This window comes from Equus przewalskii, chromosome 7 (assembly GCF_037783145.1).
Source record: "Equus przewalskii isolate Varuska chromosome 7, EquPr2, whole genome shotgun sequence".
In the NCBI taxonomy this organism is placed as follows: domain Eukaryota; kingdom Metazoa; phylum Chordata; class Mammalia; order Perissodactyla; family Equidae; genus Equus; species Equus przewalskii.
In genome coordinates, this window is record NC_091837.1 from 23,547,985 (window position 1) to 23,563,625 (window position 15,641).

Genomic DNA, 15,641 nt, shown 5'->3' on the forward strand with positions numbered 1-15,641 from the left:
TACGCCGTCTCTCTTGCTCTCCTCTCTCTCCCTCTCTCCCTCTTTTCTTTCTATTGGGAGCTCGCCCTGCTCTCGTGGAGGGTGGGCTGGCTGGGTTCAGGGGGTGCAAGGAGCTAGGTGAGGTGTGATCCACTCAGACCAGCAGTTCTTAAACTCTGAGCCTGTAGGTGGATTCTGTGAACTGGGCCAAGTTATGGTCAGACTAGACCTTCCACAGCTTTTAAATTTTCCCTCCAGAACGTTTCTTAAAACCTTAGGTATCTAACACTGCTAATGGTCTGCAATTAAGGAAACAAGATCAAATATCCTATTGGCTTCACTTGAAGAGCTTGGAAAGGTGGTACCTCAAAAATGTTTAACACTTAAGGAGACATCGCTGTGGTCGCATTTGAGGGCAGAGAGGGATGATAAAATAGGCACAAGTTGAGAAGAATTCCATGCATGTGGCGTTTGCAGTATTCCAGAGGTTCTGTGCCCTGGAAGGTCTCCACTCTGGCCGATCTGGGGATGGGGTAACTAGGGGGCCCACAGAGAGCTTGTTAGACCACGTCCACTCATCCCCGAGAAGGACAGACTCACAACCTCAGCAAAAAGCAGCTTGACTGAAAAAATGCTGCACCTCACTTCTTACTAGAAAAATGCAAATTGTACCATGATATCATTTCCCCGGTCAGGTGGCAAATATCAGAAATTGGAAAACACCCAGTGTTGGTGAGTATGTGGCGGGGGGCACTCAGGCACCGTCGGTAGGAGCATAAATAGCTGCAACCCTGAGGAGGAAAAATGAGCTGTTCACAATCAGTACTTAAAATGCACAAAAACTCTTGGCTGAAATGCTCCACTGCCAGGAATTGAGCCTGACAGCCACAAGCAGGCAACAGTACAAGAATGTTCTTTGCAACCTCACTTGTGAGCAAAGAAATGAAGGCAGGGTAGATGTCCACTAGCGCTGGGCTGTTTTTCACAATTGTACTTCTGAACAGCTGAAAACCACTGAAGGTGGATTCGTGGGAACAGAAAAAGAGCTGAGGGTCTGGCAAGGCCAGGAAAGAGAAGGTAGAGGCAGCTGCTGACCATTTGTTTGTTCATTCAACCAATATTTATTGAGCACCACTATGTGCCAGATACTCCTCTAGACACTGGGGATGCAGGAACAGAGAAAACACACTCCCTGTCTTCATGGTGATTGTGTTCTTGTGGGTGAGCCAGACAAACATGAAGAACAAATGCTATAGTAGGGAGAAAAATAGCTACGAGAAGAGGGTGTCAGTTGGGAGGGGAGTGAAATTTTAAAGAATGTGGTCAGGAAAGTCCACTTAACTGACATGTGAACAAAACTCAGAGGAGATAAGGAAGTCAGCCCTGCAGACAGCTGGGGGAAGGGTATCCCAGGCAGAAGGAGCAAGCTGTGCAAAGGCCCTGAGGCAGAAGCCCACCCGGTGTACGTGAGGACCAGCAAGGGGGCCCGTGTGGCTGCAGCTGTGAGGGAAAGGAGGAGTACAGGAAATGAGGTCTGAGAGGTACTGAGTTGGGGAGTGAGGGAGGCAGATGCTATAAGGCATTGCAGGGCAGCATGAGGACAACCCAGGGGGTCCAGCCCAAGGCACACAAGGGAAACACATCCAAGTTGGAGTTTCCTTCAACTTCCCTCTCAAACCTGCTCCTCTGCTTCTCTTCCTAGCCCCCACTCATCATGGCTGCTGTGGGTGACCTAAGCTCAAAACCCGGAAGCCCTGGCCTTCTCCTTTTCTCTCAGCTACCAAGTTAGATGGTCTCCTCCCATATTCTTCAAATCCATCCACCTCTCCGTCTGCCCCTCCTCAGTCCCACAGGATAAGTCCTTCCTTCATTGGTTCTGCTGTGGGCACCAGAAAGGGAGTCCCAACTTGAGACATCTACATGCACAGGGCAGACCAGGGTGAGGTGAGAGATTCCAGGTACACTTGGGCAAGAGCCCTTCACCCAGGCCCCTCTGCAAAAATAAGAGCACACACAGCACTGACACTGTGCCAGCCACTGTTTTTTCATTTTTGGTGAGGAAGATTCGCTCTGAGCTAACATCTCTTGCCAATCTTCCTATTTTCTTTTTTTCACTCGAGGAAGATCAGCCATGAGCTAACATCCTTGCCAATCTCCCTTTATTTTATATGTGGGATGCGCCACAGCATGGCTTGGCAAGCAGTATAGGTCCACACCTGAGATCTGATCCTGTGAACCTGGGCCACTGAAGCAGTGTAGGCCAGGCTTAACCATTATGCCATAGGGCCAGTTCAACCCAGGCACTGTTTTAAACATCTTTGATATTAAACTCACAGCGCTAGGAGGTGAGTATTAATTATCATCCCCATTTAACAGATGTGGAAAATTGAGGCACTGAGAGGTCAAGTAGCTTGCCCAAGTTCACACAACTGGCAAGTGGCTGATCTGGAGTGTGAACCCAGGCAGTCTGGCTCTCTAGTCCGTGCTCAGCTGATGCAAATCTGCTCTGCTCATGTCCCATCTAAAGAGGCACCCACTGCTTGGCACCAGCTGATTGTTGCTGGATAGGAAGGCAAGCCCAGAATTGCCTGATAGTTCCAAGAAGAACCAGAATCCTAGAATTCGTATGTGAAATATTTCAATTTTCTGAAAAGTTGAGTCAAATTTGTTTAAAAGCAAGCAGACAGAATAAAACACATCTGTGAGCCAGATTTGGCCCATGAACCACCAGTTTGCAACCTCTTGGGGTACAGAATTCCCCTTCTTTGCATAAGCCATGGGAAAATAGAGGGAGGGTATTTTTAACCAGGAGCACAGGGGCCTGCCATTGTCCCTCTGGCTTCTCACTGCTGTTCTTTTCATTTCTGAAGTGCATGATCCTAGAAGCTCTGACTTCTCTAACCTGAAAAAAAAATCCCCCAATACCCCATTATACTGACTCAGATTTTTTTCTTATACCAAGATCCACCTGCTCCTAGTTCTGAAGTGACTGGTCCTCAGGGAGGGCTGTTAAGCATCCGAAGCAAGAAGGAAAGAGACCCAATTTGCCCCCCCACCTTCTGTTCTCTGGTTTTGAAGAAAAATGTCCTTCCAAGAGATTTCCGACCAATAGCTCCTCTCCCAACTGCACCCTTCTTTTGCAAGGGTCACTCACACTTGAGCATGAACTAGCATCTTTCCAAAGGAAGTCCTCACTGGGAGCAAGCAGAGGGGAGTGCAGCTGCATGGGCAGGGATGGCTGATGTGCTGGGGGTAGAGGGCAGAAGCTGAGGGGCTCAGACCCTACTACCTGCTCTACCTCTCAGACCGGGAACTGCATCCTGTGGGTGCTGAGCAAGGATGCTGCCCCAAAGTCCCTTGGCTAACACCCTCCCCTCTCGTATATCGAGAAGTTCGGGCTCAGAGCAGCAAAGTCGAGGACAGTTTATCTTTAGAGATCACAAAGCCATCGGACAGGATGCCACCAAGTGCGATCCCATCTTATGGCCTTTACTCTTGCTGTTTCCTCTTCCTGGGATGTTCTTTCCCCAGATTTTCCCATGGCTGGCTCCCAAATGTCATCTCCCCAGAGGGGCCTTCTCTCGATATGGAAATTAGTCCCCCTCCCAGCTTCACGCCCACACAGTCTCATCACCTACTTTACTTTCTTAATAGCATTTATTACTCTACGAAACGATACTGTCTTCCCCTCTAGAGTGCAAGCCCTCTGTACCCCTTGGTTCCAGAATTCCCCCCAACCGGTGCGGTCCCGCTTAGCAAAGCGTTTGCACCCCGTGCCTTCTCGGTTTCGAACCCCCAACGCGGAGGCCTCCCGCAGCACTGCCCCCCTGGGCTCCCGGTGGCGTCCAAAGGCCCCACCGCTCAGGCTAGGCACAAACAGGAGAACAAGGCGCAGGACCCCGGTATGCTTTATTCCAGAGGGCGGGAGCAGGGAGGGGCCCAGCTTGGGGGCGTGGTCAGGGGTGGGGGTGGGCGGAGCCTTGGGGAGGCCGCGGAGCCGGCTGGTGGGCGGGGTCTAAAGGGAGTGGCCAGTAAGGAGGGCTTGCTCGTCCTGGCCTGTGGGTGGGCGTGTTCCAGGACTAGGGGGCGTGGCCCACCGTGCGGGGCCCGGCTGGGCCTACTTGCCCGGCACCAGGTCGTTGGTCTGCATGTCGGTGAGGTTGCCCCGCAAATCCTGTTCCTCCTCGAAAGCCTTGAACAGTGCGTTGAAGTTGCCGGCTCCAAAACCCTGGAGCGGGTGAGATGAGGTGAGCTGTGGGCTCAGAAAGCCAACCGTGCTACCCTGCATGCCTCTCGGGCTTGCCGGGGACAGGCGGTACCTGGTGGTTGTGGCGCTGGATGACTTCCAGGAAGAGCGTGGGCCGGTCCTGCGTGGGCTTCGTAAAGATCTGCAGCAGGTAGCCCTTCTCATCGTAGTCCACCAGGATTTTCAGCTCCTAGGTGGGACGGAGGACTGGGTTACAGGGAGGCAGGCACCCTTTAGGTCTCACGGGGGGCTCGTGCACCCCCAAAACCAAGAAAAGACCCCTTTCTCCAGCCATTCCAGACACCTGCAAATAGATCCCCAAATTGTCCTGTTTCCGCCCCCTGCCACAGTCCCTGTGTAAGCCGCTGCCAAGGCTGGCCCGGTCCACCCCAGAAGCCTCTACGCTGGTCTCCTTGCTGCCCTCTTGTCTTCTTACAGTCTGTGCCCCACAGACATCAGAAGGATCTTTGAAAGATGAAATCATATCATTCCCCTGTTTAAAACCCTTCAATGAGAATCATTGCTGGTGGGAATGTAAAACGGTGCAGCCCCTGTGGACAACCGTCTGGCAGATCCTCAAAATGTTAAGCGTAGAGTTACAGCAGTTCCACTCCTAGGTATAGACCCAAGAGAATTAAAAACGTGTTCACGCGAAAATCTGCACACGAGTGATCCTAGTAGCACTATTCACAATAGCCAAAAAGTGGAAACAACCCAAATGTCCATCAACTGATGAACAGATAATCCAAATGTGATCTGCCTGGGCAATGGAATAGGATTCTGCCATAGAAAGGCAGGAGATGCCGATGCATGCTACAACATCGTGCACCTTGAAAACGCTATGCTGAGTGAAAGAAGCCAGACACAACAGACCACATGTTGTATGATTCCATTGATACAGTATGTTCAGAAAAGGCAAATCTATAGAGACGGAAGATAGGTTAATGGTTGCCTAGGGCCGGGGTGGGGGCAGGAATGGAGGGATCAGGAGATGATGGCTATGGGGTGTGAGGTTTCGTTTTAGAGTGATGAAAATGTTCTAACATTGATTTTGATGATGGTTGCGCAACATAGTGAAGAGCTAAAAACTACCGAATTGTGCACTTTGAAAGGGTGACTTATGTGTCAATAAAGCTGTTAAAAACAAAACCAGAAAAAGCCTCCAGGGGCCAGCCCTGTAGCGTAGTGGTTGAGTTCATGCACTCTGCTTTGCCGGCAGGGTTCACTCATCTGGATCCCGGGCGTGGACCTACACACCGCTCAACAGCCATGCTGAGGCAACGTCCCGCATACAAATCAGAGGAAGGCTGGCAATGGATGTTAACTCAGGGCAAATCTTCCTCACCAAAACAAGACAAAACAAAAAAAACCCTCCAGTGGTTTCTGGCCACAGAAGAAAGAAATCCAAACTCCTAAATGGCCTACAAGAGGAATTGGCCCCTGCCTACGTCTATGATCGAGGTCACTCCTCAAACACTTCCTTTCATCCTCCCTAGCCTTTTTGTTCCTCAGACACTCAGAGCTTACTCCTGCTTCAGGACCTTTGCACTTGCTATTCCTTCTGCCAGGACTGCTCTTTCCCCAGCCCTTCACCTGCCAACTTCCTCTCCTCATCTAGATTCCACTGAAATGTCACCTCCTCAGAGAGATCCTTCCTGATCACCTCCTGTAAAGTAGCCTCAGGTCACTGTCTGTCACAGGTCAGCTTTCTGCACACCCCCAACTCTCTCTCTCTGATGGTGCTTGTGTGACTTATTTGTTTGTCATCTGTCTCCCCACTAGCAAGTCCCATGATGGCAGGGACCTGGTCTGGCTTTCTGTCTGTGTCCCGGTGCCTGATGGCGGGTATAGACTTAGACAGTATGTGTGAGGGAAGGTGGAACTCAGGGCTCATTCTCCCCAGCCAACCAAGGCTCCTCCACGAGCCTCACCTCCAGGACATCGATGCTTTCCTTCACCCGGATCTTGGCCGACTTGAGCTTCTCCTGCAGTTGTCTGTAGTACGAGGACGGAACAGCCAAGAACTCCATGCCTCTCTCTCTCAAGTGGCGAATCTGTCTCAGAACAGGTCAGGCTCAGCCTCCTTCCTCCATGCTCAGAACCCCTAGCCAGGTGGAGGTGCTGGGCCGGGAGGAGGCAGGGTCCCCATCCTAGCTCCCTGCAACAGCCAGGATGCAATGTGACCTCTTCCCCTTCCTCCCCTGGTCCTCGCGGGTCCTGTGAGAAGAACAGCCATGGCTACCATGTATGGAACACTGACACTGGGCCTGTCTCCAGCACTCGCTCTGTGTGGCCTCATTATGTCCATGCAGGAATCTTTTGAGGCACCTGGACAATGATCATCCCCATTTCATAGCTGGAGAAACTGAGGCATTGAGAGATTAAATATCTATTTTCAACATAGTAGCCAGAGAGATTCTATTAAAATACAAGTCAAATCATGTCACTCTCCTGCTTAACCCACTGTGGTGTCCCGTCTCAGTCACATTCAAAGCCCTCACCATGGCTCCGGCCATCTGCCCCCAATCCTACCTTCTGACCTCGTCTCCTGCCCCTCTCTGCCTTGCTCCTTCTGTTCCAGCCACACTGATCTCCTTGCTGTTCCTTCAACCTTCCTCTGCTTTGACTGTCCTTTCTGCCTGGGGCACTTTTCCTGGATTTCCACATCCTTCTCTCCTTCCAACTCTGCATCCTCATATGTCCCCTTTCAGTGAGGCCTTTTGTGACCACCCTATGCGTGGTCACCACACAGCGTCCTTTACCCGCCCTCTCCCATCGGCCTGCTTTCTCCTCCAGAGCACGCACCGCCATCTAACATGTATTTTCCTTATTTCAGTTTCTGCCTCCGTAAGGGCAGACACGTCTTGTTGGCTGACGCATCCCAAGCACCTAAAGCCGTGCCCAATACTTAGCGGGGGCTCAAAAAACATCCACTGAGTGAATGAATAAATGAGTGAACGAATGAGTGAAGTTGCCAAGGTCATGCACTGAATTCTTGGTTGGGCCAGGATTGAATGGGACAGTTCAGGCTCTTGTCCACTCTGCCATACTCTGCCACATAAGGAATAGGTAGGACCCAGCCTCCCCAAGGGCTGGATCCATAGACTCAGGACATTTAGTTCAACTGAAAGGACCTAATTCACCTTGTAGCCCAATATCCTCATTTTCAAGGTGAGGTAACTGAAGCCCAGAGAGGGGGTTGACTCCCCCCAAGTACACAGCAAGGCACTTGCAGAACTGGGACTAGAGTCCAGGCTTTCTGTTACTCTGGCACCTGCTACTGATAAAGCCAAGAGTGTTCTGCAGAGACACTGTATCCCGGCAGGGAATGTGCCTGCATATGAGTGGCAGGAACCAGTAAGGGACCCTGTCAGCCCTCTGGGCCGGTGAAGGGGGCCCAGGACTGCCACTCCCCCCGCCCCCTTTTTATTTTGCAGAAATTGACTCGGGAGCTGAGTGGGAGGTGAGTTAGAGCCAGGAAGGGGCTTCTAACCGCTGTGATGATGTCATGGGTCTTGAGAGCAATGTGCTGGACCCCAGCGCCTCCGTTATAGTCCACGTATTCCTGTGGGAAGGAAAGGAAACTACTGTCATTGGCCCCCCTCATGCACACCCCTACCCCCACAAGAGCTCTCAAATTCCCAACCAGGCCCCCAGGGCCCAGAGCAGGCCCCACCTGGATCTGAGACTTCTTCCTGCCCGGCGCTGGCTCATTAATGGGCATCTTGATGGACTCCTCGTAATTGGCCACCACAATGGAACGCAGAGAGCTGTATTCTGTGTGCACCTGCGTGTCATCCACAGACCAGAAACGGTGGAACTGCAGGTTCTTCAGGTACCTGCAGGGTGGCCAGAGGGACACGTCGGCTCTGAGTGCCAGCTGGGGACTGGCTCCCCGCCTCTATTTTCACCTTCTAGAATTTGTTCCCTGAGCAGGCTCCATGAAGGAACCATCATTCACGTCATGTCCCTTGTAGATTTGTCCCTTTATTATGACAGTTTTCCCTCGGGTGGAAATAAAGTGTCTAGTAACAGGATCTGCAGTATGGCAACCCTCCAACCCTCCAGGAGGGGAGGGCTCTGAGAAGGGCCTCTTGCATCTAATTTGCACAAGGGCGCTGTTTGGGCAGTGACCGTCTTCCTCCAAGCGTCTCTGGGCTGGGAGACCCCCTGTGCCAATTCTCCAAGGTTCCTCAGAAAGAGGACCTGTGGATCACTTTGGGCCTTAAATCCTCTGGTCTCCATGGTGACAGCTTTACAGGGAACAGATGAATCAGTGACCCCAGGTTAGCCTCCCCCTACCTTGCTCTATTTCCCAACAAGAACTGGGAAGTGGGCCTGTCCCCTGTGAGGGCCTGTCACCTTTGTGGGAAGGGCGTGGGCCCGGGACTCACCATTCTGAGGCCGACTCCATCTCATGATCAGGTTGGTTTCCCACGACGTGATCGATTATCTCAAGACTGCAGTTGGGCCTGGGAGAGGGAAGCGGTTGGGGGGTGAGGAGCTGTTCTCTGCACCACCCCCTACCCGCTGGCCCCTTGATAACAATAGTAGCTCACATGGGTGTAGCACTTACTATGGGCACTTTATTTTTTGTCACCTCACTCACAGTTACTAGCCCCATTTTACAGACGAAGAAACTGAGGCCTAGAGAAATAAAGTAACTTGCCGAGGTTAAATGGCTATAACGCGACAGAGCTGGGATCTGAACCCAGGCAGCCTGCTTCCAGAGCCTATGCTCTTAGCATCTGGGCTGCCTCTTCAAGCCACCCTTGGGGACCCTCAGGAGCTCCCTGGCAGGCTCCCAGATGCTCTGCCCCCTCAGAGAAGCCCGTCTGCATCCATGACGGGAGCACGCACAGCTTGGAGAGTAGCGGGTCCCTGAATGCTGGGGCCTCGAATCCAGGCAAGAAGCGGCCGGCGTAGCTCATCTTCTCCACCAGGGTGTGTGTAGTGTCCCCATACTGTGAGTGGAAAACAGCCAGGCTTGGCCCCTGAGCTCCCATCCCCGCTGGGGCCAGGCCACATTTCATGGCACCAACACAGCCCTGGGTTCCAGCCCGGTTGGACCCTGACTCCGCATGTGATCTGGGGCAAGTCGCTCCCCCTTTCTGAAATGAACTGCCATCTATCATTTGTTGGGGAATTTCTCTGACAGTCTGTCTGCCCCTCAGGAGCGGAAGCTCTGTGAGGACAGGGATCTGCTTTCCTCATCCTGGTGTCCCCAGCACCCAGGGCAGTGCCTGGCTCATAGCAGATGCTCAATAAAAATGTGTAGCCTAAATGAAGAATGGCTGAGGGTGCTGCATCAAATTATACCAAAGGGCTCTTTCAATCATCTTAGCAATCTTTAAGTTGTATATAGTCTTGAGGAGGTAGGACCTATGACTGTCTGTGTGACGATAACACAGATGCCAGACAGACCTGGTCATCTTTGCTGAGTGTGTACAAGATGCCAGGCCCTGTTGTTCCAAGTGCCGTACACAAATGGTCTCATTGATCCTCACAACGACCCTAGGTTAGAGCTAAAGACACTGAAGCACAGAAGGGTCAAGGAGCACGGGTTAGGGTCCAACTCCAGTCCCTGCTCATTTAAACGGAGGCGCAGAGAGGTGAACTGATTTGCCCAGAGTCACACAGCTAGTGCAGGACAGGGCTGCCCAAGGCCCCACCCCTCTCCTTTCTTCCAAGCCCCTGCCTGCAGCTTACATCCCCTCCTATCACCCCCACTGTGGGGGAAGGAAAGCCCCAGGGGGCACTGGAAGCTCTCACCAGCCTCCGCACGCTGGCCAAGCCTTACAGGTGGTCAGACTGGAGGGAGAATGAATGTCTGTGCTTTGGGGCACGAGGGTGGGGTGACGTCATGGAGTTGGGGTGGGGCCGAGAGGGGGATCTGGGCATCTCAGGGGGTACTGACAGCAGCAGAGGTAGGGCACCCAATTTAACTCACCGTCTGCAGCACAGCGAACTTCACCTTCCCAAACTTATCCTGCTCGACCCAGGGCTCCCGCACGATTTTGGCGCCCCGTTCCCGGGCTTTCTGCAGAAGACATGGGGTGGGGGAAGCCGTCAGGGCTGGACCCTCCGGAGCCCTTGCCGGCTGCCCCTGCTGGATCGCCTTGGAGTGGTCCTGCCACAGCCTCCTCCAGTTTTTCCAGGCCCGGGCAGGAACCCCCCCCCGCCAGCTTCAGCTGTTGCCCCTGATACCCATGCTTCATGCCCATTTGGCAAATAGGGAAACTGAGGCAGGCCAAGGCCCAAAGTTGGGGCTGTGGGAGACAAACCAGGTGGGAGTGGGGGTCTGTCCTGCCTCTGCTAACTCACTTTGTGGCCCTTCACCGTCTCCAGTCCTCAGTTTCCCCAGCTGTAAAAAGGGTGGTTGGATGAGAAGAATATGAGCTGGCATTTATTGAGCACTTACTGTGTGTCAGACCCTCTCCCAGTGCCTCACACTTGTGATTCATGCATTTATTTAGCAAAACCTGACTTACTGCACATCTGTGCTTCTCGAACATCAGGCCCTGTTGCTGGTATTAACCTCTTTAACCCTCACGGCAACAGTCTACTAAAGGCACTGTCAGCTCCATTTTACAGGTGAGGAAAGTGAGGCACAGAGAAGTTAATTCACTTGCCCAATGTCACACAGCTCATAAGATTCAGACCAGGGCAGTTTGCCTCTAGGATCTGTGCTCTGAACCTCTAAACTGCCTCTAGAGTACCGTGTTGGGTTCCAAGTCGTGCTTAAGAAATGGGCATTATGATCTGATTTCCTCTTTGTTACAACTCAGTGAGGTAGGTGCTGTGGTTATCCTATTTTGCAGATGTGGAAACTGAGGATAAGAGAGAGGACACACAGTGAGTAAGGGGCAGGGCGTCCCTGGAACTCAGGTGTGTGTCACACCAATGTCTCGGCTTGTCATGGTGACATGGCAGTGTCCCTCCAGTCCTGACTTGTAGGGGTCCCTACGGCAGAGGGAGGGCAGGCCGAGCCTTATTGCTTCGTCTCAGCGCCAGCGCCAGTGCGGTCTCACCTGCACGATGTAGTCACAATCTTCCACCTCGAAGGCGATGTCCTTCACTCCATCGCCGTGTTTCACCAGGTGATCGCCCATCTCTGTGGTCAGCGGGGGAGGTGGGTTGCACTGGAGTCACAGCCCCCTCACCTGTGCTCTCAGCCTTCTGGGTTCCATCTCCTTCCTGGCTGAGGCCCCCTCCCTGAATCCTGACCCCACCCACAGTACCATGTCTCCACCTCCTGGCACCCCAAACCCCCGGGGCCCCCTCACCTTTGTTCCAAGGGTTGAGGGCGGAGGAGAAGACAAAAATAATCTAAGATACAGAGAAGAAGGGAGGTGGGCTGGTGGCTCAGGTGAGTGTGTGGAGGTGCACCCCGATCCCCTCCTCCCTGCCCACCAGTGAGATACCCCTGGGGGTAAAATGCCAGGGGGCATCAGGACCAGATTACCCCTCCCAGTCAGGCAGGACTCCTTGACTCTGTTTTCCAGTCCCTTCTCTGCCTTTGCGTCCCACCCTGGTCCTGAGGGATGGGGGCTTCCCATATGCCAGACCCTCCCAGAGCCCTGGAGGCTGAGTCAGGCCTCCCCATGGGGGAAAGCCCCAGGGATCCCATGGACCAAGGCACTGCTCAGTCTTCCAGCTCTGACATCGAGGCCTCTGCCAACCTTTCCTGAACATCTGTGAGGCCAGCATTGAGCCAGGCAGAGAAGGAGACAAAAGTAAGAAGATCCCTCTTGCATGTTGTACAAAGGTGCTGGGTCGAGGGGCCGGTGGGTCTGAACTCAGCCCATGCTCCCCTAGCCATGCCCCCCTAGCCATGCCGGGCATTCTGGAAGAGGACTAGGCCTGCCTGGAGAAAGGGCCCTCTGGTCTACTTCACCCAGGGGTGCCGGAGCCCTCAGGGAGCTCAGAGACCAGCAGGGGGAAAGAGGCTGGCCTCCTGGTCGACTGGGAGTCCTGGGGTGGGGACTCACCTTCCCTTGCTTGATCACGTGGCTGACCACCTCCCGGGAACCCGTCTCCAGGCCCTTGTAGGCTAGAGGTTCAAAGCCCAGCTTATTGCAGTAGAATGATGCAGCCTGGACCACAGAGTTGCAACCAGGTTCATGAGGGTCGAAGGGCCAGCCCAGGGAGTCCCCAGCTGAGAGCCCCCAGCCCCCCTCAGCCTGTTTGCCCTGTTGCCCTGGGGGCAGAGTCCTTCCTGGGAAGAAAAGCTGCTCCCTGGCCCATTCTGACTCAGATAAGTTTCCTGCTGGGATCTGTGGCCCTGATTGTGTACATAGGATCCAAAGAGTGTCTGTCCTTTCCAGTACTGGCCCTGATCCTCCCCTCCCGGGGGCCAATCACAGACCCGCTGCAGGCCTGCCCTGTCCGGGAGGTTCTCTCGCCTGCCCTCTGTCCACTCCAACACCTCACACTGGTTTCTACCTGCTTGGCGTTGCCAACCCAGAAGGTCACGGAGTGGAAGTGGAGGAATCGGCCTTTCTCAGGCTGCAGAAGGAGAGAGGGGAGAGGCTGAGTCCCTAGAAATGAGTCTAGAAAAGTGTGGCTGGAGAGATGTCCCCTAGCCACCTCTCTCGTCCCAGGCCCAATCCCACAACACAGAGAAGCCAAACCCCCACAGCCTTGCCAAACTCAAAAGAGGTTTCTCATGTGGAAATTGAGCTCCTGGGGGTCCAGGATGAGGAAGCTCCTTCAGGAGGTGTGCCCAGGTGTCAGAGAGGGAAACAGCTTTATGCTATAGCAACACAGATCTCAGTTAGACCCTAGAAAGTACTTCCAGACAGGATTAAGAGATTGGTAGGAATTTAAGAAGAGGTAAAAGTTTTTCTTAGGAGGGTGATGTTGAGTCCAGCTCAGTCTGGGGGGCCCGGAGAGGAACTCGATGCAGAGTATGCATCGTGGACATGACATACCCACTGGAGCTATTCCTCTTCTGCTCTTTGCTGACATCCCAGTCTCCCAGGACTCTGACCCCCTTTCAGACCCAGACCCCACGCTTCCTCTCCTGCTTACCTTCTCTCCTTTGTTGCTATAAGTCGTCTAAGGAGAAAGAAAAAGACAATAAGACTTGGAAGCTTGGACACAAGGTGCTTCTGAAAGGCTCACTGCAGATCCTACCACCCGAGGGAGGCTGCCCTGGCCCCGGCAGGTGCTTACCATGATTGAGCGTGGTCAGACTTTCCGCTGGGAGGACCAGGACAGACGCTGGCTGAATGCTTAACAGGTGTATTTAACCCCGAGCAGGTCCCGCCCCTGGCCTCCTGGCCTCCCTGGGGGTGGGAGCTGCTCCCAGCGCTGGAAGCTCCTAGGCCTGGGAGCCTCTAATCCTGCCAAGGCCTCATTGGACAGGGCGATGCCGTCAGGCCCAGAGGGGAGTCACTCCCCCAAGGCCACTAGCCAATGGGGGACCAGGCCAGGGCAAGAAGCCAAGGGCACGCTCCTTCTAGGACCACCAGCTGAGACTGCCATCTCTGCCCTCCAGAATCCAAAGCTCAGAGGCCAAGGTCAGCTTGAGTGCAGTGGTGGCTCCGGAATTCTTAACTAGGAAGAATTTGTAGGGAAATTAGGAACAAGCCTTGAAGCCCTGTTTGCATAGCAAGTATGTGGTTTATATTTAGATAAATGGGTTGTATTCCATAGTGATGAGAGGCATGGGCGTGGGGGCTGAATCCGGGATCTGCTACATCCTATGTGACTGGGGAAAGTCAACAAACCCATCTGAGCCTCAATCTCCCCACCTGTAAAATGGGAGCAATAGTAATGTGATGGGGATTAAACGAGACCAAGCATAAGTCTTTGAAAAAGAGCAGTGATTTCTCTGTTAATGTTGGTTATGATAAATTACGTTTCTTTGGGATTTTGGGGGGCTGACGGAGAACAGGAGGTCTTGGCGTTGCCAGAACCCGAGTAGCAGGAAAGAGGTAATGGCCCTGCCCCTGCCCCGAGTTCTCAATATCTCCAGCGTAGCGGGAAGGTGGAGGTGATGGCTGAGGGAGGAGGAAGGCCAGGCCTCTCCCCAGCATTCGCATTCCTGAGTCCTCAGGTCTCGCTTTCCTGGAAGATGGCGTGGTTCCTGCTGGCCAGCCATGGCTCCTGGACAGCCTCCTGCCTCTAGCTCCACAGCAGTCCCCAGAAACTTCATTGCTGGGCCATCTTGCCCACTTCCCAGCGAACTGACTTTCTCAACTATCCTCCTTGCCTGGAAACTCTTTTCCAGCCTCTGACGCTGACAGTCTGGCCCACGACCATGCTATGACCCCCTACCCTCCTGCATTTTTGCTCCCCAAATGTCTTGCATCAACCTTTTTTTAAATACAGAAAAACAGGTCATCATGGCTAGGAATGACCTCAAGGATCATTCAGTCCAACATTCTTATTTTTCAGATGAGAAAAACTGACAAATGGCAAGAAAGTGCCTGAGACGCCCTCCCTCTCTCCTTCCTCCCTCCCCACCAGGGAGCATCGAGGTGCTTGTACCAGGGAGGAGCCCTCCCCCACCTTCCTCAGCATGCCAGCCCCCCGGGCCACTCTCAAGTTTCCACCTTCCCCAGGAAGCCCTCTCAGAACTCTCCAGCCCCAGGTCTGAGGTTGAGGTAAGCCCTGAATCGTCAGCTTTAGCCCCCAGCGCTGGGAGTGGGGCCTAGGTCCGTTGGAGACCTTCCTCAGGCCACGCAGTTAGCAAGTGGCAGAGTAGGACTGGAATGTGAACCAGGTGATTCCGACTCCAGAGCCCACGCCTTTTGTTGCTGCATTAACTTATATACAAATAGAAGATACTGATATTCCTGTCGGACAGATGGGGAAACTGAGGCCTGGAGAGATGAGCATCTGTCTGTAAGGTCACAAAGCTGGTTAAGAACCAAGGTTCAAACTCTGGGCTATGTGCTTATTTTTTGAGGAAGATTATCCCTGAGCTCACATCCGTGTCCGTCTTCCTCTGCTTTATACGTGGGACGCCTGCCACAGCATGGCTTCATAAGCAGTATGCAGGTCTGTGCCAAGCAATCCAAACCTGCGAACCCCGGGCTGCAGAAGGGGAGCCTGTAAACTTAACCGCTATGCCAACGGGCTGGCCCCGGCCTATTTGCTTTCGAAATGGGATCTTATTCCACCAGTCCAGACACTTTCTCCCTTCTTTTCTGTTTTCTGGGCAAGTCTGGAGGCAGGCTAGGTGGTCCCACCTCTTTATTCTGCCCCTCCTGGGTGCCTTGCCCACCCTAGCTCCTTGGGTCTAGGTTTCCAACTGAAAAAACTGGAGTGGAGGTAGCCCAGAGTGGAGCTCACAGGCCAGAAAGTTCTACTGGGGAGACGGGCTCAGTGCAGCTGAGGAGGATCTTGCCTCTTGCTTGCAGTGGCCAACTCACACCCCTCCTCCCAGAGCCTGGCCTGGCCTGTG

General features: G+C 53.4%; 1 protein-coding gene across 1 annotated transcript; it reads right to left on the minus strand.

The window, feature by feature from the left end:
- Positions 1-3,871: 3,871 nt before the first annotated feature.
- Positions 3,872-13,772, minus strand: HPD (4-hydroxyphenylpyruvate dioxygenase). Its single transcript, XM_008508071.2, has 14 exons — positions 13,403-13,772; positions 13,259-13,285; positions 12,671-12,733; positions 12,217-12,321; positions 11,512-11,554; positions 11,257-11,339; positions 10,176-10,265; positions 9,086-9,189; positions 8,620-8,697; positions 7,902-8,064; positions 7,719-7,790; positions 6,157-6,279; positions 4,299-4,415; positions 3,872-4,207 (listed from the first exon to the last, which is right to left on the minus strand). Exons 1-14 carry the CDS (start codon positions 13,403-13,405, stop codon positions 4,097-4,099), a joined length of 1,182 nt encoding a protein of 393 aa, XP_008506293.1. The 5' UTR covers positions 13,406-13,772; the 3' UTR covers positions 3,872-4,096.
- Between the last annotated feature and the right edge of the window lie 1,869 nt (positions 13,773-15,641).